Source organism: Triturus cristatus, chromosome 9, assembly GCF_964204655.1.
Source record: "Triturus cristatus chromosome 9, aTriCri1.1, whole genome shotgun sequence".
NCBI classification, from domain to species: domain Eukaryota; kingdom Metazoa; phylum Chordata; class Amphibia; order Caudata; family Salamandridae; genus Triturus; species Triturus cristatus.
The window spans coordinates 1,011,387,226-1,011,411,788 of record NC_140592.1 but is presented as its reverse complement, the minus strand read 5'-3'; the positions used below and the strand labels follow the sequence as shown (position 1 = coordinate 1,011,411,788).

Sequence of the window (24,563 nt, the reverse complement as noted above, 5' to 3'; positions counted from 1 at the left end):
CTTCCATACCCTTAAGATGCCGAGGAAGATTTTCAAATGGCTCCCAATCAGCACCCGGAAAACCATCACGCATGCCCTTGTGTCAAGCAAGCTGGACCGCTGGAACACCCTCTATGCCAACAAAAACCTCAACAGAAGGCTCCAGACCATTCAGAATTTGGCAGCCAGAATCACTCACAACTTCTCATGCAGCACTCACATCACACTACACCTGAAGGAGCTCCACTTGCTCCCCATTTACAAATGACCACAATTTAAACTCCTCACCCACACTTTAAAGGCACTACAGGATACTGCTCCAGCATACCTCAACAATTGCATCTACTTTCGAAATCCTCTTTGCACAAATCCCACGCATGGAGAAAACCAGATCTGGCGGTCGAGCCTGCTCCTACAGCGCTCCTAAATCATGGAATGACCTGCCTCTGCAAATAAGAGCCTTCGCCTCACTTCTTGAATTATTCAAGAAGCTGAAGACCCAGCTCTTGAGTAATCCCACTAGGTCGTAGGTGTGCACTCACACCTGCTCGGTGCCAGTATACCCCCCGGGTGACGCCCTCCCATGTGATGTTATGCTTTACAAATCTGCATAACATCAACTGCATTCTTCTCTGAAACTTGGAAGGAATCTAACAGGTTCCTTTGATGCTGGGCCCACTGAGACTTCAGATTCCACTGCCGAGCCCATGTATGTCGTTTGGCATAATCGACATGCAGGAAGCCAATGGGCCATAAAGCCTTAGAGCCGCCTTCTCTGAGACAGAGGCTGAAAATTGGGATCATGGCTAGAATGTTTTGGACTTGCTGATCTGGAGGCGAGGCTCAGTAACACACTGTATCCAGGATGGCCCCAGTAAAAGGGAGACCATGTGGAGGAGCCAGATCTGACTTTGTTTCATTCACAGTGAACCCCAAAAATGCCAGGAGGATGGTATCATATGGAGGTGGTACACAACTGACTGCTGAAAGTCCCCCTTCAATAGTCAGACATCGAGGTAGGGGACGGCTGGTATTTCTGACTTCCAAAGATATGCTACAACCATCGCCATCACCTTCATTAACATCCGAGGGCCACTAATGAGGCGGAAGAGCAGCACAGCAAACTGAAAATGCTCCTAGCCTAGCTGGAACCGTAAGTAGTGCCTGTTGGCCTGAGGACAGGAACATGAAAATATATGGACTGCTGGGCCAGCCTACCATCCAGCCTCTGAGAGCCAGGGCACATAGAACCTGGGCCAGCATGAGCATCTTGAATTGGTCCTTGCACAGGAAGACTTTGAAGATCTAAAATAGGTCAAAGGCCTCCGTTCTTTTTTGGCTTTAGGAAATAGTGAGAGTAACATTAATTTCCAATTTCTGAGGCTGAGACACTCTCTGAGGCACCTTTCTCCAAAACAGTGTGTAATTCCTGCAGCAAAATTTACAAGTGTCCTCTGAAAGCCAATCTGATGTGGGTGAAAGATGATATGGGTCAGAAAGGAATGGCAGGACGTAGCCCCATTGTACTGTCTTCAGGACCCACCTGTCAGATGGTAAGGCCTATCACCCATGGAAAAAATAACTGATTTGGCTCCAACAGGTTTGGCTGTGTGCCACACAGGGCAAACTAAAGTGGCTTGGAGGCTGCTGTTGGAAATGCGTGGAACTGGGAGAGTTGCCTCCCCTTGGGCCTGGACGTTGTCTATTGAAGTCTGTTGCTGGGGTGGTGTGCATTGGAGTTGCCTGTAAGCAAAACCCTTGGCAAAGCCTCAAAAGGGGTGAAACTGTTGGGAATATTGCCTTGAGGGCACGGGGAGACCACAGAAGAATGCTGTGGCTGTGCTTTCTTTGAAGCACTGTAGTGTGGAATTGGCTTTCTCGACAAATAAGCGATATTCATCAAAAGGCATTTCCTTGGGTGATGCCCGAATGTCTGAGAAACCCATGGATCCACGCTGAAGCACCACCCTGGCCATTAGTAGCCACTCCTGACCTTATGCTCTCTGTGCAACTAGGACCAAGCTGCCCCAGACTGAAGAGCCCCAACTATGATGAAACCAGTCTTGGGTTGGCTGTGTTCCAGTTCAGAGATTACTTGACTTGGCAGTTTGGACTGGGCTGTTTCTATTGGAGCAGGACGAAGGCTGATTTGCATATGGTGAGGTCTAATCTGAGGTGGGATGGTGAGCAAAGAAATTGATGGAGTGGTATGTAGCCTAAGAACTTACTGGTGGCTGAGATTAATTCAATCATTTCACCCATCATTGCCGACTTAAGTCTTGACTTTATGACACATTTTGCTGCACCCTGGCCATCCTGAATAGTTTGCGACAGGTTGGCATGAAATTCCATTCAGGACTGCTGGCAAGATCTCTGTAACCATGTCCCATAATGCGTGGGAGAACCGACCCAGAAAGGAGCTGGTGTTGACTGACCAAAGGGTGAGGTTAGATAAGGAGAACATCTGTTTCCTGAATGCCCCACTTGTCTTCGGCTCTCTGTCTGGTGCGGTCATAGGGAATGAGTTGGGATTAACACTTCTAGAATTTTTTCACAAACATTTTATTGATTTTTAGGAAAGTGCATTAAAAAAATAAAGTAATACCAGCTAATACTAAGTTAACAGGTCGTAAAAGAACTGAAAAGGAAAAAACAAGAACAGCTCCACAGGCTGGAGGAGGGGTGGGGGGAAGCGTTGGGGGAGGGAAAGGGGACATGTTTTGTGCGTGTCACTAAGATAATGCCAAAATAAAATACAGAAAAAAGCGGGGAGTGTAGTGTAGTATGGATATCTGGTGGATACTGCATGGGGGTAATAGTGCATTAGTGCACAGAGCTACTGTAGTCCCAGTATATAGGGGCCAGCGGCGCATGGCAGAAAGAAAGGAGGGGATATCTGTACCTCACCGTGTTGTTTAACAGGTGAGTAGGGATTAATCCTGCTCGTAGAAGGACGAACGGCAAAGTTCTCTGGAGAAGGATGATGATTCAGGAAAGCTGGATCACCTAGAGCAGGTCTTTGGTGTTGTGCTATCTGTAGATTCACTGTTGGGCAGGAACAAGGTTTAGCGCGGCACCCAAGATAGCGTCAGACAGGGCTTCGTTGAATGGCAGCAAGGGTTCAGACGAAGTCTGCATATGCTGTAAAACTTTGTGAGTACATTCGTTTTCACCTCAATAAAAAGGCAACTGTAATTCCTGGACCTCAGTTGCTCATCTGATGATTACAGAAAATGAGGCTGTCTCTTCCTTTGAGGGCCCAGGGGGGACACTAACATCTGTCAGGGGAAGTGTCCAATACACAGACCTCTAGCTGGTCAAAATAGAAATTATCCTCATATTGCGGGGTTAAGTCAATCCCTATCATCCCCATTTTCCCAAAAGCTGGTTGACTTTTGTCAGTGTCCGATAGTTGTTGGAGTATGGGTATAGTTTTGTCAGAAACAGAATGAACTGGGGCCGGGTGTGCGGGAACTCTTCCAGGGAATGACATAAGCTGAAATTAAGCAGAGTTTTATGTGGAGTAGGACATGAAAATAGGAACAGTGCCCTCCTCTAATTTCGGGGCCAGCTTCAACATGGTAGGAACCACCATGTATCTCAGCTCTACGTATGGAGTCTGCTCTGGAATCGGAGTTGAACCCAAAACTGGTTTAGAAGGCACCGATGCACTGAGGTTGGATCTGATGCCAGTGACCCAACTGTAGGCCTCTGCGGATCCATGGGCCGGAAGGAGTGCCAGAGGGAGTTTTCATGGCACTAAAGATTTGCAATATTCTTTCCATGGAAGTCTTAATTTGTTGCAACGTTGTTGATGGCCCAGGAAATTTGGGGTGTATCAGGATTGGCTGCGGAATTGACTCCTCTGTGAGGCACCGAAATCAAGATTGGAGGGCATCTTGACGTCCGTATGACTTCTCACGAAGAGAGCAGAAACATTGGGATTAGTCCCACTTGGCCTTCTTGTGTGTCTTCTTGGACTTTGACTTACCTAAAAACTTGGGGGCATATTATCAAGCCCCTCACTTTTTGTGACGTTGTGGTGGCGATCAGGTCAGCGCCCTATTACCAAGGCAGAGTAAAACCACATAACGTGGCTAAAAGCCACGTTAAGTTGCTTAACGCTGCCTTGGTAATAGGGCCCCTTTCACACTAAAATTTGCGTGAAAGGGGCGTGCAGTGGGTGTTGCGGTGGGCGTTCCACCACAACACCCATTCACTTCGACGCTTCCACCTATTATCAAGAGAGGCGATAATAGGTGGCAGCGCTGTACTTAAGACCAGGAAATTCCTGGTCTTAAGTTAGCGAAACGAGGAGAAATGCTTCATTTCTCCTAGTTTTTGCTTTTTCCATGTGTGCTGCCTTGTGCAGCACACATGAAAAAACACAAAATGCCAAGGTTTGTTTATGTACAGGAAGGTGTCCCTTCCTCTACATAAAAAAACCTTTTGTTTAAATGCCATTTCGTAACTTACATGTGTGCTGCATGAAGCAGCATACATGTAAGTTACAAAATGGCGTTTTGGGTTTGTTTATGTACAGGAAGGGACACCTTCCTGTACATAAACAAACCTCCCTGCTCGTAGACACCCTTGCACTCTGGTGCAAGGGTGCCGGCGTTGGCGTTAAGTCGTGAGACTTAGCGCCATCGCAGGGGGAAACGCCAGGCTGCACCATATCCTTGGTAATATGGTGCAGCCAGGCGCTTTCGAAGTGGAGATGAGAGGCGTTAAGCCAAGGAGGCTAACGCCGGGCACCACCACTTCCTAGATAATATGCTCCTTGGACCGCCACAAAGACCTGTCATGGGAGCGACCGGGAGAGCAGGAACGGGTCCACTCTACCGACTTGGAGCAGGGCCTATATGACTTACTGTGTTGTTGGTCGATGTACAGCTTTACTTTGAATTCCCAGTTTTGGGTTCATAAGGACACACTCCTCACACAACTAGAAGTTTTGGCCGAACCCAAACACACACCTCATGGGGATAGGTCACAGAAATCTGCATGAAACAGTTCCTACAAGGTACTTTAAGCTCTGTAGTTTTAGGAGGGGACATATTGCCTTGCACACTGGAAAAACAAATTGCAAGAAATAAGCTTGTCAGCTGACAACAAAAAGATAGGAGCTAGCGAAGGAGTGGAAAGAACGGAACTGATGCTCGTGTGTTGAATAGTGCTCTTTATGCAGCTTCAAGAGTCACTTCTGGGGCGGAACGAGGTCGTTACAGAAGCATACGATGCTACCTACAGGCCCCCAGGTGCTATGCTGGGAAATATTTTGGATTCAGTCTGGTGCATGGGGATGTACTAAAGGTGAGGATCTGCAGTTAGAAGTATCCAGCAAAAACGTTGTCTCTCTTTCCTGTCCAGCAGGGTGAGGTCATTCATTGTGAAGTAGGCGGACAAATATTGCTTAGTTAGTGAGTTTATATTTTCTGGGGCAAGGTTTTCTAAAGGTTGGTTGGTTTAAGATGATATGAAAAAATATATCTTTGTCTTGAGCAGCTGGTGTAGGAACCTTTGATTTTACTGTCATGTGAGAGGCATCCAATATTAATGTTAAAGTTGTGAACTAATAAACCTTTGTTAGGTGATTGCGCAACAGGCAGAAATCGGTTGAGAATATGATGCCAGGCTGTGGCTGCTAATGAAAGGTGTGGGACATTCGTGGGTGCAAAAGAAAGGAGTGGTTAACAAGGTCGGAGGTTAACGGGGAAGGACAGGAAGTCCTCTGCAGGTTGAATCCTCCTAGGATGTTACTGGGTATCTTCGAAGGTTGAGTAACAGAGGTCAGCTTGTTCATCAATGAATGAGGCCGGCAAAGGGACATAGGATGTAGCCCAGTGGATTGTAAGGGGATGTGTGGAGGGACGCCTGTATGAGGTGTGGTCTGATGAAAAGTTGTGATTCATACAGATGAGGGTGCCCTGTGTTTAGTTAAGGAAATGACTCAATATTTCCATGGGCTGTAGCCTTTCTCTAAGGCACCATTTTACTTTTAATAAATGCCCACACCAGCCCCCATCCATTGGCACTGATGTTCAAAAAGTGTGTTGTTACTTCAGGGTGATTAGAAGCCGGATGACAGCAGCACTGGAAACACAGACGCAGTTATTACTTTATTCAGACGGTACACAGTGATGAGAGTTTTTTGTACAGGCTCATTGGCATATATGCAACATCTTAAATAGCCCACAGTCTGCACTTTTCCTGTTCTCAAAAACAGAAACGCCTCCTTCTCCAGCCAATTTTTACAAGTGGAGGTGGGTGGCTGGCAGGACGATGGCCCTCTGTCCGAACACTGAATGTGCTTTATAACATCAGGTTGCCCTGCTAAACAGTACAACAATGTTGGGTCCCTAACTATATTGATGAGCAATAAAAGAAGCCAATATCTTTATAAGGCGAGAAATGTCACAAGAACAACATTGTGGCCGAGAAAGTCCCTGTGAATGTTCTGAGCATTTCGAAATGAGAATAAAAAAACAGCCTCAGCAAACACCAGATGCAGTGTCCCTGCCATTGCACAAAATAAACTCCTCCCTTCATGTCAGTCATCGTCTCTCATCTCCCAACCCCTGGTACCCCCCATTATCCATGCCTGGATCAGCCCCCCTCCTCCTCTGTCCAGAGATCAGTTGATGTTTCTGACTTGCTTCCACCTTGATTGAAAACTGATGGGTGGGGAGCGGTGGGTGCATTGCAACCTGCAGACGGGGGGGTTATTCTCCAGTCTTGTCCATCTGCCAGCCACGGCTCATGACATCCACCACCATGGCGTAGAGGCGGGCCCACGCCACACGCGTGTCCGGAGTGAAGGTCTCACCCAAACCTCTCTCGAGGGCATAGAGCAGGGATTCTCCAACCGTCTGTGAAGAGAAACCCAAGGGGCACAGACTCAGACCAGCCTCACTTCAATGTCATAACAGTGTATGTATTTACTACTCAACAAATCTTGAAGTAAAACACAAAGGCTTATGACAGCTTAAATGCAACCCACACACACTGCCCACTGAGAATGTAAACATAACACAGAGGAACACAGCTTTGAACTGTCATGGCAGCTTAGTAACAAGAGCTTTTGTACACACAACTGTCACAAAGTTAATGAAGAGAACAGAGAGCTTTGGAAGAGACCTATGGCAGACTAAAGACATAGGATAAAAGTGTGCCGTCAAATACTCAGACAGAGATGATAAATCAAGACCAATACTCTTAAATTCAGACAAAAAAATCCAGATTTTAATTTCAATGTTTCTATTGAGGTGCATGTATGTTAATTTGCAACTTATGCTCTTAGAGGGGCAAGTACAATACAATACCTTATCTCATTAGTGGTGAGATGTTTCGAAAAGACATCTGCACAAACTGTTCCTATTTTATTACTTCACAATGATTAACTATGAGACAATGCGGATGCTGCAGGGTCAAGATGACCCAGGCACATTCATTCTGCAGAACATGATGTCTGTACTGTGGGGCGTTGCGCTCTCGGGTCGGCGCAGGATGGCACTTTCCGAACCAGGAAGCAAATAGGTCAGATAAATATGTAGTACATTTTCTAATGATGATTCCTGCAATGTGTTCACCAACTGCCTTGTTAGATTTTAAGTTGGTCGGTGTTTACATAACATAATAATAATAATAATAAATGAATTTTGTTAAGCGCACAGCTACCCCAAGAGGGCTGTCCCGGCGCTAAAGTAGACAAGGGCAAGTTAAGAAGCTAAGATTTAGGCGGAGCGACTAAACAACCAGGTTTTTAAAGACCTACGGAACTCCAAGTCAGACTGTATCAGGCGGAGCTCAAGCGGTAGATTATTCCAATATTGAGTTGCTCCTACCTCAAAAGATTTGCCTCCCATTCTAGATTTTACAAAACGAGGGGTGGCAAGTAAATGCTTATTATTTGAACGGAGAGATCTGGTTTGATGATAGAGGCGAAGTCTCTTTCTTAAATATAACGGCCCTTTACCTATACTAGCTCGATAGTCTAGAGTCAAAGCCTTAAATTCGATACGTTTGGCAATGGGTAACCAATAACATGTTTATATTGTCTGTGTAGTTTATGTGTGGTGTAAAATGGTTTGCATAAATGTAGCAATACCTTTTAGTATTGAATATACAGCTGTGCTGGATGAACAATAGGGGAGTCTTACTGGGTTTGAAACTATTGCTTGCATTGTATACAGTCGGGCGATGGCGGTGTTGTCAAATTGCCATTACGGGTACTGTAATGTACTTAAATGTCGCAATGCCTGATGGTCGCTCGTAAAGGGGTGTCAATAAGCACTGGGCTTGCTTTTTGCATTGAGAGAAGTGTCTGCCACCTCTTTAAAATTAAATGTCTCTACAAAAACTGTTACTAAAGCCACCTTCCTTTAGAGCAGAATTTAAAACTGTTTCTTACCACAGGTTTACATCCACAGATTGCATTTTATCGCAAACAATCTCTACCTGCTATATTCCTTAAAAAAATGCATGAAACATTGACCTTGAATTTAACCTACTTTTCCTCCTTTATTTATTTTGAAGGCACCACTGCTTCCCGTCCACCTTCTACATGCCTCTTCTGAATATGAACCACTCTAAATCTCATGCCTGTCTGTCTTAAGCTTTTTTTTTTTAAAGTTATAAGAACATGAATTCCAGCAAGCATTGGCTTCTCACATAGTCCCCCTTTAATGATCATACCTAAGTCACTAATGTACCAAAAAGATCCTGTCATAAATGCATGGGATGGTTTCCTTTAGCATGCAAGGCTGACCCCAAAAACGAATGGATTAACCACTAACATTTGGGCTCCTGGGTAGCGTGCTACTCACCGTAAAGCTCTTCAGTGCCTCATCAGGGGTCGTAGTCACTATTTAAATACAATCTCATTTCAACTCAATTAAATAAAGAAATGTGTACAAACAGCAGGAAAACCCTGGCCTCAGGCATGTGTAGCATATTATTGTATATTGATTTACAGTAACTGACTATTGAACTTCATTGAGTATGATTTGGAGGTGATTAAAATGGTAAGAAACAGCTTGCGAAGCGGCAAAGCTGCCTTGTTCTGATTCTGCCTCATGCCTCATTCTCTCACTGCTCTGCACTGTCCCGCTCTAACAGGTTCTTCTTGATCCTGTTCTACTTTTGTCACCGTTTTCCTATATTTCTCTCCCTCCTCCTATTTCCCTTTTCTTTCTTGCTTTTGTTTGCTTCCAATCAAAGTCTTATTATGAAATATAAGCCCTAATCCCCACCACCTGCAGCCACCTGCACAAATTAAGCACTGAGGATTACATTTTCACCAGTTACCGGCCAAGTTCCCACAGTCTGCATTGAGTGTGCAGATAAATGATACCTGGTACACACTTGTTCTCAAAACCCTGTGAGGTGGTGTTTCCATTCTATTCACATTTTCCTCACCGAATACTTTGTCAACAATTATATGATTTCTGAAAAAGCCTGCCTCTGTGTGTGGGTTTACCATAACAACGTTGACTCTGGTGTATTTTAGACTTGTGTGCAACAGTTGATGACTTTGCGGCTGCGATGGTATATCGCCGCAGGACATGGTTCACTTCACGATCTTCTGCCCATTTTATGACACTCCCAGGAAATCCTTTATAATCCCCATCTTGAAACAGGCCAATTTTAGACAAGTACGGCCCGCTTTTATATTTCTACAGATTTTGACGGGTAATACTGTTTTTTCTGTGTTAAATTTAAAAAAAATCTGCCATCAGCCTTAGGGCGAGTTGTGATTAACTCTTTTGATTTTAGCCACCACTTCAGGTTTTATTCTCCTTAATTTTCTCTAATAGCATGTTTATTTTTTAACCTGATGAAGAGTAATGGCTTTACTATACTATTTATAGTGTCTTCTTTAGTAGGTGTTAAATCTGTCCTAGGGCCCATGAAACTATATGTATTAAGTGCATATAAATTAATTGTTTATGAGATGCTTATACCGGGTATGTTCCCGTAGAGTTTGTGCATAATGTACCATATTTTATCCTGTATTTTATATTGTGCTTTTATGGTTTTATCATATGAAACCGAATAAAGATATTTTGACTTTAACTTTGCTTAGACATGAATGTGGGCAAGAACAAATTGTTCTGCTTGTCTCTTTTAATTGGTGATAATTTGGTTGGGTGAGTGGGACTGGGTGGATGGTTTGTGTTATAGCGCCTTTGCGTTCTAGAAGTGCAAGCAGGCGAGTTTTGATTCTGCAGCAACAAAGAAAGATGAGTTAGTCTTTTAGTGCACTAGTTTTGTATGATGGTGTTTCACCTGTGCATTAAAAACTGAACCTGTTCGTGATAGAAATGGTTCATTTAGAGATTATTGTGCAGTGATAGGCGAGTAACAATGTGCTGCAGATGTATTTTAAACAACCTGCCTATTGAGAATGAGAAGCGTATTTTATATACTCCTATACATTTCAACAGAAGTGCCTTTGTGTTTGTTGTCTGATTATGGTGTATTGAGAAAGTGAGTACGTTATTAAGAGCATCCTTGGAATGTGTTCCTCACCTACAACTATCAAACGTTCGAATCAGCATCATAAGAGCTTTTGAACATCCTCTGCACAGCCTGTATACACACTATTAACGGTGCCCTGGAAGTGCCATTGAGGCACCAAGAACCTTCTAAAACATCTTCTGTACACATTTTTTCCGGACTGCAGTGACAGGATTGAACACAAATTCAAATGCCTACTCTTAAATGCGAGATCTTTAGTTAAACACAGTGAGGAATGTTCTCTATTGATTGAGGATCATGACGTTAAGATAACCTTTATTACAGAGATCTGGACAGACATTGCGTCCGGGCCTGACATTGTTAAAGCCTCCCCCCCAGATTTTCTTTGTCACACACTTGATCGTCCGCTAAGGAAAGGAGGTGGGTTGGCTGTCATCTACCACAAAAGTCTGAATCCCACATTTGTGGCAGCCTCCAACAGTTCTTGCGAGGCCTTGTCAGTCAGCGTACGGTATGGTCCACAAGACACCTTCAAGGCGATGCTTATCTACCGCCCCCCAGGCCCTAAAGGTAGTTTTATGGAATCAATCGGATCACTGTTGGAGGAGGGTCTTTGTGCCAAATCTTTCACTATGTTAGGTGATTTTAAATTTTACCTAGAGGATTCCACCGATCCTGATACTGCCAGGCTGGCAGAAATCATGGGCGGCGGGGCCTCCTGCAACAGGTAGCTGGCCCCACACACAAGGCTGGCCACACCCTAGATGGGATCTTTACTAATTTCTCCTGTCTCTCCATCTTGGACATCCTGCCACTTCCTTGGACTGATCATTCTGCTATTATTTTTGCAATTGATCGTTCCCCCACCATACTATCTCACTCTAAGCCCAGGGATAAGATAGCTATCCGGTCGTGGAAAAACATCAACTCGTCCAATTTGGATAAAGCCTTGACCGATTCAGTCCCCGATCTGCAATCAAATATAGAGGAAGCAACAGCAGCCTATGATGATTGGATTAACACGGCCTGTCATAAATTGGCCCCGGTCAAATTGTGTTTCCCTAGATGTATGTCACCCTCTGCACCTTGGTTCTCTCATAACCTCCAGGGGCTTAAATAAGAATGCAAAAGATTGGAGCGTGCGTGGAGAAATGGTTACAAACCAACAAATAGGGAACACTACAGATCCGGTCTTTTAGCCTACAAAAATACGCTGCAGAAAGAAAAAAAGGCGTATTTTTCTAATAAGATTACGGAAGCTAAATCATCTGCTAAGGAACTTTTCAGAACCGTTACTAATCTTCTGACCCCCCCTAAGCCCATCCTGCACAGCAATACTGAATTTTGCAACAGCTTAGCTTCTTTCTTTTTAAACAAGGTGGAAGTTATTTTTTCATCCTTTAATAATCAACGGGGAGCTCCCAGTGAGGGGGGTCCTGAGACTATGGATACCAATAATACCCCCACATTTAATCACTTTACCCCGTTGGCTAACCAAGAGGTGGCCAATCTGCTGACGGGTTGCAGATCCGGCTCCCCTAAGGATCCTTGTCCAGTTACAATAATTAAAATGTCTCCGGAAATCATCACCAATACCCTCACTCCGTTACTTAACCTGATAATGGAGACAGGCCAATATCCTATATCTTGGAAAACAGCTTCCATCTTACCTCTTATAAAAAAAAACAATCTCGATCCAAAAGACCCCAATAACTATAGGCCTATCTCCCGCCTCCCTTTTCCGGATAAAATTATGGAGAAGGCAATGAATACGCAATTAAGCCGGTTCCTGGAGACAAACAATCTACTGGACTACTCACAGTATGGGTTCCGTGCTGGCCATAGCACGGAATCAGCCTTGATAAAAGCAACGGAAGAGGTCCGGGAGCCCGTTGACCAGGGAGGTTCAGCCATTCTGATCATGCTGGATTTGTCAGCGGCCTTCGATACGGTACACCATGAGGTGTTGTTGGGACGTTTATCGAATGCCGGGGTACAGGGCTCTGCCTTGAACCTACTAAAATCCTTCTTGACAAACAGAATACAAACAGTGGATCTGGGAGAAGATAACTCTGAGCCATTTGTACTTCCCTGCGGAGTTCCACAGGGATCCTCCCTGAGCCCCACACTTTTTAATATTTATGTGAAACATCTGGCAACCCTTATACGATCGTTCGGCCTACTTTTAACCTCCTATGCCGACGATACACAGATAGTGTTATCTCTACAAAAAGGTAATGAAGCGGCAAAAGCCTCCAACTGCCAGGATTGCATGGCTGCCATTACTGGCTGGATGGCCGCTAATTGCCTGAAACTAAACGCAGGCAAGACAGAGGTGATCATATTCGGGAACAACTCTAACCTCTGGACTCCGGCCTGGTGGCCCAGTGAGATGGGCCTCCCTCCCCCTCCAGCACCTAAAGTAAAAAACCTGGGTGTGATTGTAGATAACACGCTTTAATTCGGGGACCAGGTTAGTAGACTGGTGTCTACATGTTTTTTCCATCTAAGGACTCTGAAAAAAATCAAACCCTTCCTAACAGCTGAAAGCTTCAGATCCGTAGTATCCGCTCTAGTTCTGTCCCGGCTGGATTACTGCAGCAGTCTGTATCTGACAATCCATAACAAACACCTTAACAGACTCCAGATGGTACAGAATGCGGCAGCAAGGTTGCTCACGGATACTCCTAGATACGTGTCAATCAGAAATGGTCTACGAGATCTGCATTGGCTCCCTATGAAACAACGGATCCATTTTAAGGCCCTCTGTATCGTATATAAGTCTCTACATGGAGCTGGGCCATTGAACCTCAGAGAACGCTTCCAGTGGTATGTCCCTAGGAGAATACTGCGTTCTAGGGAAGCTAAGCGGGCAGCCGTCCCAAGGGTAAAAAAGGCCAACTGGGGCGGAAAGAGTTTTGTGCACAAAGCCACCAACGCCTGGAATGAACTTCCGTTTTCTCTAAGGTCTGCTACGGAACTTCTAACTTTTAGAAAAAATCTGAAGACTTGGCTGTTTTCAGCTTAGGTTCTGACAATGCTTCTGGGTGGGTTTTTTTTACGCTGTCTCTTCCAGGTAAACTGCTTGTAGCACCAGGACACCTTCGGGTAACAGTGCGCTTTATAAATTAATATAACATAACATAACATAACAGCAGGCACATCGATGTGTGCCTGCTCACACTGCTCACTACTCACAACTGGAGAAGTTGCGGCATGACGTCATGCCAGGTGAGCGATGTAGGGGAAGAGAAATCCTTCAAAGAGAGTAATTTTCTCTCTGGATTTCCCTCCCCTTTTTGAAACTCAGGAGCAGCAACATCAATGTGGTGTCCCCTGGGCTTTAAGTGGAAGCTTTTTCAATAATACATTTAAGCCATAGTTGCTGCATATTTAGCTTATACAACTAACAACCATTTACAAAGCCAATAGTCCTGACTTGTTGTAGGTATGATGTTACTTGTATTTATATCTGGATGCAATGACAGAAACAGCAAAACACAAGTTGGGAAGCACACTATGCTAAGCACAGATTTTTAGCTTACATGTTTTTAAGCCACGCCCTTAATTACATTCGTCACGCCCCTTTGAGAGACCCTTCCCAGTTTTTTCATCCCACTTAAAGCCCTGCAGATACATAATCTATTTAATCAGTAGCTTCTTCGCGTGTGACCATTTTGTTCTTTTCTTTTTTGTGCTGATAATGTCATGGCTGCCTCCACTGGTTTAAGCATGTTTTCATTGCAGTCCATGGGTGGTGTGTGAGTTACTCCAGAGCTTGTGTGGACTAGGCATGGGCCTCTTTCAGCTGTAGTACTAATAGACTAGACTGAGATGCAATTTATGTGAATTGTTAATGAATTACCCTTTCCTTCATGCTTTATATCTGCACCCCCTCTCTGTGTCCGTTCTTAATTTTCCTCTTCCCCCTTTGTGGTAGACATTCCCCATTTTCAGCCACTTCCCCTTGCCTTTCCCACATGTATTTCTAAAATATAGAACTACATGTGTGTAGCTTTATACAGTGTTGGCAAAGCATGCTGCACATGACAGATACAAATGGTGCAGATCTACACCCGTACCCATGTGAATTGCATTTCTGATTATGTGAGGTAGTACTACAGTAATACTTTGACACATACTCGTAAATGCTTTTGAGTATTGTCCCAAAGGGATGGTCTTGCAATCTCTTATGATGGCATCCCATGCAAAAGAACAGTAGTTGCTGCTATCTCTTGCGTAGAGTTTGCATTCATGTTTTAGCTACCTCATCGAACTCCCTGATGGAAGTAGCAATTCATTGCTCCATCATCTGTTAGTGACTCCTAGGCCTTCACAAAAACCCTTCCTGGCCAATAAATAGTTGTTCCACTCATCCAGCATTGGTCAGTTTTAGAGATGTAATGACTGGCAGTCTTTTCCCACCAAATCTGTGCAGCATCTCTTCAGTCTTCAATGGATGAAGTAATGGAAGGAAAGATGTTACCAACATCTGGGATGTTGAAATATTTCCTGTAATACATCAGTTTCTGGGACCGTTTCGAGAAAACAATATGGTGGGAGAATCAATCATCAGATGAGGTCACACCAATACAAAGATGAGGCATGATTTAAAACATGACCTGTAGCCTGTTTTCAATAATATGGCCAAACATAATAATATTTTTCAATTTCTGAAACTAATATATCAATAACTATAGTTGTTTCTAATATCAATATGGCTATTACATCCAATTTAGTAAGACGTTTCCCCAGCAGTAGATCTGCATGTGTTCAATTCTGCATAATCCTGAAGGTAACATTTGTTTGACAGAGAAGAATCTGAAGCACCCGTGGGTGTATTTTGAGTGAAGGTGGTTGTTTCAGAAGCCTGTGTCAAGACAAAAAATGGTCTACGTCGATTACGTCCATGGCTTGGTGGTAGTGTGAAACCTATTTTGACTCATGTCTGTCTCCAGTGAATGGTCTATATTTAGCGGATTACGGTCCACATGTACTAAAGTTTTGCACAGTGTGCAACTCAATGTGATGCAAATGATAGTGTCTATTTACCAATAATATATGATATTCCCACATCAAGATTCTGATTCTAGGCTATAGATCGTTCATTGGACATAAGTACCGTATTCAATAAGCACAAGATTTAATGGTCCATGATGGACTTTGTGATGGAGCCGGCCAGTGCAGAGAAGCCCATGGCTTACTATCTTTTTGACATCTTTGTATCAATTAAAAAAGACCAAATAGGTTCCCAACCACAACACTGCACCATGCTTCATTGACTTGGACCATTTATCGGAAGGAGGTCTTTCTGCATGAACAGAGTACAGAGTAATAACATTTATATCTGAATCTTGAAAAATTCTTCAACATGTGAAATCTTGAATCATTCTGTGTGGGACGCTGGGGTTGTTGTGATACTCTGCTAGGGCAAAGATGCTTAATTTTTATTTACGGTGGTGAATAACAAGATTTATATTTTAGCTTCTGACTATGAGGCCCCTACCATTTTAGGTCTGGTTTGACAGCGCAGCTGTCAACTGATCTTATATGATAAACAGAAAAGGAGCTGTAAGAAGAAATTGAAGAAGAGCTTTGGTTCTTCCTACTTGCTAATTTCCTTAATACCCCATTTGATTGGGTAGAAATTGTATGCTTCCACTGAAAAAGAGAGCTTCTATTATACTTTGGTTTGTTGGAAAGCTTATGCTCAATACAGTAGGACTGAATTGGTTATGCTGACAAGCAAGTGATGCCATTTGCCAGATGCCATAGGTCTCATCTGTTAGTAAGAAAAGTTACTACAAAGGCAATAGGGCAGACTTATTTGTAGTAAAAGATACATTAAAGCCAATTGGCTTTAAGGCTCGATTGTTATTTCTCTGTGTTAAAGCCTTTAGTCTGTAAGAATGTTGATAGATGGAATCACACAGTTTCCTGTAGTAGGCAAGAATTTTGCCCTGCAGTACCCTCTTTGACAAACCCTTTTTGTAGAAGATTTGCACTGTGAGAAATCCCTGTTATAGACACAGTTAGAAAGGGGTGCAAGTTGCTTTGTCAATTATAATTTAGACTAAACATAGAATACTTGAAAATACATTAAGACTACATAAGCACAATCATTTACAAGAGAGAAAACAGACAAGACAATAACATCTGTCATTGATTTGAGCTAATTTGTAGGAATAATTCAAAAAGACACATGATGGAACCAATTCCTTTTCTAATGTCATCATCTGATCCTCAAATTTAGCACAGCGTATGTGTAAATGCGTTTCAGTGGATAATTGCATTTGAAACCACCTTCTTCAAGACAACAAGGGTATTTACCTCCCAGGACTATCAATTATCGAAAAGTCCTGTATAGAAGTCATATGAATACATAAAAACACCAACATGGAACATCAACCATAAACATAGAAATGTTAATCCAACTTTTATAAACAACATGCTGTTAAATATTTAGTATCAATAAACGTGCCCCACCACGCTACAGTCATTTTTAGATAAGTGATACTCTTAGGAGGTAAATATACCCTCCTATTACCTCCAGTAAGTCCCACACAGCAGCACTGCTGAGTTCTGATAGCAGGCCACGCACCCTTTGTCCACCATTCTGCAAACGCGCCTTCTGGCACGCTCTTGGTTGGTGGATGAAGTCCTCTTCACTGCTGGGGGTTCTTAGGGGCCAACTAGCCTACCTGTTACCTCCAGTAAGCCGCACACAGTGGGATTGCTGAGAGGGGGTTGCAGGCCATGTCCCCTTTCTCCACCAATCTGCAAAGGCTCCTCCTGGCGCAATGCTGGTTGGGGGATGAAGTCCACTTTAGTTATGAGGTCCTCAGAACACAAGGGGACCTCATCACCCCACCAGCAGTATGCCAAGAGGCGCTTTTGCAGAGTGGTGTAATAAGGGGCGTAGCCTTTGACAACCTCTCAGCAATCCCACTGTGTGGGGCTTACGGGAGGTAACAGGTGGACTGCTTAGCCCCTGCTGAAATAGGTGGCCAGCTTGAAGGATATTGTTCAAAAGGTATCACTGTTTTACTGTTGCATGGTGACTACCACATTTCGAACCAACATGGCAGCTGTCCTGAACTTGTACCGTAATTAATCACTATACAGGCTACTATTTCATGATGGTTGCTGCTATGTTTAATTTTTTACTTATTCTCAGTTTCTAGCACATGCCCGCCACGTTTATGTGGTAGCATTTATTATTTTTACTATTATTCTTTTAATTTATTTTACATAGGCTTGTTGAATTTGTGTAGTTTATCATAGATTATTGTTTGGATGAATGTAAGAATATGTCAGTGCAAGGGTGAGTGACAGAGTGCATGCATGATGTAGTATTGAATACCTAAACTTGCTAGTAACTGAAGAGACACTTTCAGTTACATGCCAGACATAGAGGCATTGCCAGTGGATATCAGTTCAGTGCTATCAGCTGTAATTTGGATTCTGGTGAGCATGTAACACATACTTTTTTGTTAAGTGAAGTGTTGTTGTCATAAATGTATTAATGGATTGTTCTAGTATGCAAAGTGGTACAGCATATTTAGGGTTGCATTATCTTGTATGCTAACAAATTGTTATTACTACTGAAAACAAAAATCTGAATGAGCTGAGGCATGTAGATTCTATTTCAAAATTCAGGTATGAATGTGTCATTTCCGTTAGCAGCAGCCAGCTGATTTCTGAAGAAGTCTGCAGAAGTTACTGTGCTCAGGCCCTTGGATAGTGGAATACTTTACACACACTGGGTGCTGAGACCACATCTATTTTAGAAAATGTCATTTATAACTGAGGCATGCTCTAATAAGTTGAAAACTATTTTTATATTGGGGCTGATTAGTCAAAAGCAGGCAAGAGAACTTGTTTTTAATTTTGACTCAACATTATAATGATGTAACTTCACATTGTGATTGATTGTTGCACCAGAAGTGTTTTTCGAATGACTCCTTAAACATTGATTTCATGTTTATTGACTACCATGAACAACTTATTGATGCTAATACTCAATTATTTGTGCTTGATGGAAACAGCACAATACAGTGCTGAATCATTATTGATCAACACTGATCAATGTGTGCATAGTCCAGTTATGAAATATAAATTTTTAACACACGAAGGCCCTTATTAAGAGTTGGATAGTTCTTGGAGAATGGTCAATTTGCAATGGAATTTATAATTACTACTATGCAATTATTAGTTAAACCCCATGGAACTAGGATTTACTGTGTTGGACTGATTTGTAAGAAATTAAAAAGTGATAAATGTATGTAGGGCCCTCAAAGGGGGTGAAGATGAGAAAAGGCATGGGGAGTACGAGAGGGAACAAGAAGGTAGGTCCTGCCAGGAGGCACTGTATCTCCACCATCCAGAAACAAGCATTGGCATAGCCAATAGGTCTCGCCTTTGGGACCTTATAAGTGTTTAGCTATGCAACAGTTGCATAACTAAATACTTATAAGGTCCCAAAAGCGAGACCTATTGGCTATGCAAAGCGGCCGTGCGGCCGCGAAAGTGAAAGTGATCGCGATCACGATCAAACATCAAAGCGGCGTGCGGCCGCGAAAGTGAAAGTAATTCTGGTAAAGCGCGGCGCGCGCACCCGCGCACATGCACTGTAGCTCTATGCTGGCCTGGTAGCACTTTTTGGAGCCCTCTCAATAAGTCTCGCCAGACCAGCGCATGCGCTGGGTCAGGCAAGACCTAAAAATGAGGAATTGGGCTTGGCTGCTACTGTAAATTGGGACTGTTTCTCTAACACCAGGAAAAAACAGGACGTGAAAAACCCCTAACAATTCAGAATCAGGCATAGCCAAATGACATGCTGAAACTTCACTCCATCTGACTTAATTGGGGCCATATTGGGCTGATTTTGACCAGAAGAGCCTGCACGTGGTCTGTCTTCTCGTTAATTAATGTTCATCTGTGGGACATCTAGCTATATTGATGTATTGACCCAGCCACATTGGAGTAGATGGTGTCGCCCACAACACACAACACAAAAGCGAACACTGTCATCTTACCACTGAGCCCGTAAATGTAACACAAGAAAGCACATCCTCAAATTCATATTGCAGCAGCTTAAGTTAAAGGACAGACAGCCTTCCTGGACAGTTAGATATACCTTGTAAATGCCTCACAACATCAACAATCTCTTAATGTCTAACCATTAGGAAATAATCCTTCGTGACAATACACAATTGACATAAGAACAGCTGCTGCAGAGTTAACTAACAACACATTCAAAGAAGCAAAATAACCATATCAGAACACCTAGAACATGCTCTGTGCACACAAGCATCAACTCAACTCCTTGGAACAACCTTCTGTCAAGACCATCACAAGAACAACATCCACACCAAGACTGTCAGTGACTGTAAACAGCCCTAAAATCCGCCTCAGAAAGCCCTAAAAACGGCTTTAGTAACCCTAATCACCAACATTTCACAGCAGCTAAAAACTAACCTTAGAATGGCCTAAGAGCAACTTCCGCACAAACTCGTCAGTATCTCAGGATAGCCTCAAAACAAAGCCTGCTTATACAACAACCAATACACTGGAACAAGATAGGAACAACTTAAGCAACTACTAAGCAAATATAAAAACAACAATCAATAAAGAGTTCAAATGTAGCCTTGGAATAGACTAAAAATGGCATTTGTAGGCCCAACGGACAACATCTCAAACAGCCTGATAACAGACCCTGCACTCACAGCCATCAATGCCTCAGAACACCTATAAAAAGCAAAAGAACAGGATCCTCACACTTGAATTTAAATTAGTCAAAGTCGACAGATAATTTGAAAACAGGGAAAGGCAAAACTCTAAGCCTATAGCCATCAATGATTAGGAAAGCATTAGAACATACATACATACACGCACATAACGAAGATGCGCACACGACACCCAGAAACGTCTACATAAAACCCTTAGTTAATCTTTAAAAAAACATCTCTGCACACACAACTACAGACTCTTGATAATTGACTAATAAAAGCTCTTTAGCAGCCTAACAGCCTCTGAATACCACTTATCCATGTGGTAGTAAACCTACAAGTATCTTTGAAGCAGCCTCCAGGCGCACAGCTGCAGAAGTGTCTTGTAACAAATATCAAGACTCCAAAGCCAAAGAAAAACCAATACAAACAACCTTTAATGCCTAGAAACAGCTTAAATAAACACCTTGCACTGCTTATGAGCCTCTAAACAGGCTCATGTCAATCCCTTGGAACAGATCAACCTTGAACTAAAAGTGGACTAGATATTGTCCACTCACCATTCTCACACTGTCAATGCTTCCTAGGTCAGTTATCCGGACACAGGAAGTGAATGGCTAATTCAAGTGAGGGAAGATAGATGCATACTACCAGTTCAATGAGCGCTAATTTAGTGGAATGGAATCAGGCTTGCTGTATTCATTTCCGCCACGCCTCCTTACGTTGAAAGATGCCATCTTCACGCCAATGACTTTGTGCTTCTTTCCCAGGCCAGTGAGGTATTCCTCCAGGGAAGATAGGTTTTCTAGATTGGAAACTGCGGCATCAATAACAGACATCACCTGCAGAAGATAGGAACATGTCCAGAGAGGTAAAAGAAGGAACAGGTGTGTTAAGAAGGGCCCAAGAGACCGGAAGACCTTCATCGTTCAGGACCCCGAGGGGAACATGGCAAGTAGTGGCCGACTATAAGGGAGTGTCATTAAATAAATGCAGGTTACTCATTTTTACACTTAACTAATGCAACATGTAAAGTCCATTTTTTCTGGACAATACTGAAATCTATTAATCAGAAGTGTATGCCTGAGAGCTGATGTGAGGAACACCTTTGACACTCAAAAGTGTGATTTTGAACACAGCTGTACTTATAAAAGCTATGGGGCTATGGGGATTGTGCCACCGGAACATCATTTTTTTCAACGTTGCGTTGGCAGAATGCCCTGCACCATGTTTACAAAGTGACGGTAAGCCACTATGCATAGCCTAACGCCGCTTTGAAAATATGGTACCCTTTCATGCAGGTATCTGAGTGAAAGAGTCATGCAAAGGGTGTTGCTGCGGGCGTACCAGCGCAACACCCATTGCTTTTAGACGCTCCACCAGATTTACAAGGAGGTGTAAATATGAGGCAGCACCAAAAACTAATGCCACGCAACAGCAGGCGTTAGATTGGCGCACGAAGGAGAAATACTTTTATTTCTCCTTGTTCTTGCTCTTTGTATGGTGCAATGTACTACGAAAAGAAGCAGTGCGGCAGCAAATTTTGCAGCGCAGCTCTGCATCATTAAAAAAAGCTGGGATGCGCCGAATTTACAAGAATACAGCACATCTCTGTGTTTTCCCTTGCGCTGTCGCTAAAAATAGCTGCCTAGTGCCAACACAGACACCCTTGCGCCATAGTGCAACAGTGCCGGCGTTGCAGGGATGATTGTTTATGTGCAGGAAGGTGTCCCTTCCTGCACATAAACAATCAATGGCGATTTGCTACTTCTGTGTGAGCTGCCACTCTGTACTTCCCTTTCTGTGTCTCATTCTTGCTGACTCTATTACTTTCCCGATTGATCCCTGTCACTGTTTTCTATTCCTTCTTTTTCTCCCTTTTCTATCTTTCTCTCTGTTTCTCCCAGGCACAGTTTAAGGATGAAAAGTAGGCCTGGCAAAATTTAAGTCACACCGGCATATTTAATGTGATTTCATGAATTCCACATTATGTGAAATTCTTGAAATTACACTACTTCACGTAGTTATGCACTAATCTTGGTATAAAATGTACCACTAATTTTTACCATTCGCAGTATTAAATATTCACAGGAACGTCCCTTCCCAGATTCCTCTATGCACTTCAGAACTCCTTCGATGTCATTCCTGTGTCCTACTTTCGGGAGGTGGAGAGCCTGCAGAGGAGACTGGTGTGGGACGGACGGGCTCGTATCGCTCTGGCAAAGCTTACTCTCCCCTGGTATGACGGGGGCATCGCGCTTCCCGACATTCGCAGGTATTATTGGGCCTCACAGCTATCGGCCATTAACCATGCCACGTATGCGCCTGGCTTGAATCCGGCGTATGAGATGGATAAATTCCTGCTTCCCGGCGGAAATTATAACAGAGCACTTTACTCCAGCTCGGCTGGACGGACCCTTACGGGCCCTACTAAGATTGCGGTACGGATCTGGAGGGCGGCCAATGTAGCCATGGGCTGGAGTGAGCGATTAACATGTGCTACTCCCCTGTTTGCCTCCGACCGACTGGGAAGCCTCTGGACAACGAAGGGGTTTGAACGTTGGGACACGATTGGTATTAGTAGAGTGGGAGACTTATGGATTAAGGGTGCGGTTAAAACATTCGCGGCGCTCCAGAGCGAATACGAACTTACGGAAAGGGAGTTCTTTCGCTACGCCCAGGTTCGGCATGCCCTGCTCTCTGTTTTTGGGGAGGGGACCAAGATCCCGGCTTCTTCGCCCCTCGAGGACCGCATACTCGATGGTCATGTCCCCGACAGTACTATCTCTTTAATTTATAAAAAACTTATCAATAATCGGGCTGACCTCTTGGTGCGCCTCCGGGAGGCGTGGACGGGGGATGGGGTGGAACTGGACGACGAGGACTGGCAGTCCGCACTGTCGTCCCCCAAGGAAGTGGCCATTCCAGCCCGTCTCCGCCTGGTCCAGCTTAAGATTCTCCACCGGGTGTATGTGACGGGTCCCCGTTTGGTCTCGATGGGATTTTCTGAAGACGGGCTCTGTAAGCGGGGATGTGGGCTCAGTGCCACCTTTCTCCATATCCTTTGGGAGTGCCGTGAGGTGGCTGAATACTGGCGCCGGGTTCATGTGGTCATGGGACAAGTCACCGGGGTTGCGCTGTTGCCAGAGGTGCGTCGCTGTGTCCTGAATGTGTGGGAGCCCAATGATTATAACGCGGCTCAGACTCGGTGGGCGGCCCTGGGGAACATGATTGCCAAGAGAGATATAGCGCAGCTATGGGGTTCCCAGCGGCCTCCCACCGTGTCCGTATGGAAGGAGAACATGGACTGGTGCATGTTCAGGGAGAAGACTGTGTATGTGGCTCGTGGTAAACCGGGGGCATGGGGTAGAATCTGGGGGCAATGGAACGCGTATCGTGGGGGTATCTGTACTCCCCCCCTAGTGGACACCGATATTGCTTTGTCCCCCTGACCCTTGATGGTTCCTTGCGACTTTTGGAATAACCGAATATAGACGTTCCTCTCCCGTGACCCCCCCCCGACCTATCAGTACTCCTTCCTCTTGATAGCTATTTGAAGGTCTGAAGTAGAGTCCCCCGGAGGTAGCCTGACCCACACTTTTTGTCCTTATGCCTCGCCTTTTGTTTTTATTTGTTATTTATGTTAAACCTATGTATCCTGCTTCCCTAGTACTATCCGGAGCCGTGTACGGGACTGGGCCCCGGGAGTCGACTACTGCCTTAAGTACTGTATGATCCTTTCTGAATCTAGCGGCCGGCCCTGGTGGTTGTAGGCCCATGCTTGTAATTGATTTATTGTTCAATAAAATTTTCAAAAAAAATATTCACAGGAACAATAGAGCGCAATGGTCTTTTGTTCACGGTGCTGTTGTTTAAGTGAGGGGTAGGCGGAACTCACAGTGTTTTACTCTGGGGAATTATGTGGACTTAGATAAAAACTCCACAATATAGCATGGAGTTCTCCTATTAGGTGGAAATATACATGTTTTGCTGCTTGCGCTGCAATTTAGAGTCAGTAGCTCGAGCAGCGTTGAAAATGTGTCCTTGTGTAACGTAACTGGTGATCATGTGAAGCGCTCTAATACCTTTGTGTCGAGTTCGCGCTATATAAAACTGCAACAAAAAAAATCAGCACGAATGGCACCATGCGTTGCGCAAGAGCTCACGGCCACTCCAGTCTTTGCTACTGCTCGAGTAGAAAAACTACTTCATTGGCAGCAAATCTACTTGAGAAGCAACCCTCTGATAGTGATCACACATGACCGCCTGCGTTAAAAAATGGCGCCAGTGGATGCCAAATTTTGCTCGTATTTCTGGAGCCTCGCAGGAAAAAAATTCCAACACCCGGCAGTTGGCGGAATTTGGCCAGAA

At 44.0% G+C, this 24,563-nt stretch overlaps 1 protein-coding gene across 2 annotated transcripts in view; it reads right to left on the bottom strand.

Moving 5' to 3' along the window:
* Positions 1–6,088: 6,088 nt before the first annotated feature.
* NGB (neuroglobin) overlaps positions 6,089–24,563 on the bottom strand; it is a 72,558-nt gene continuing 54,083 nt past the window's right edge. For both annotated transcript variants that reach the window (XM_085626679.1, XM_085626680.1), the window contains exons 4-5: positions 20,915–21,034; positions 6,089–6,851 (exon numbers count right to left, since the gene is read on the bottom strand). In XM_085626679.1, the coding sequence (XP_085482805.1) occupies positions 6,705–6,851; positions 20,915–21,034 (267 nt within the window). In that variant the 3' untranslated portion in view covers positions 6,089–6,704. The remainder of the gene's footprint in view (positions 6,852–20,914; positions 21,035–24,563) is intronic.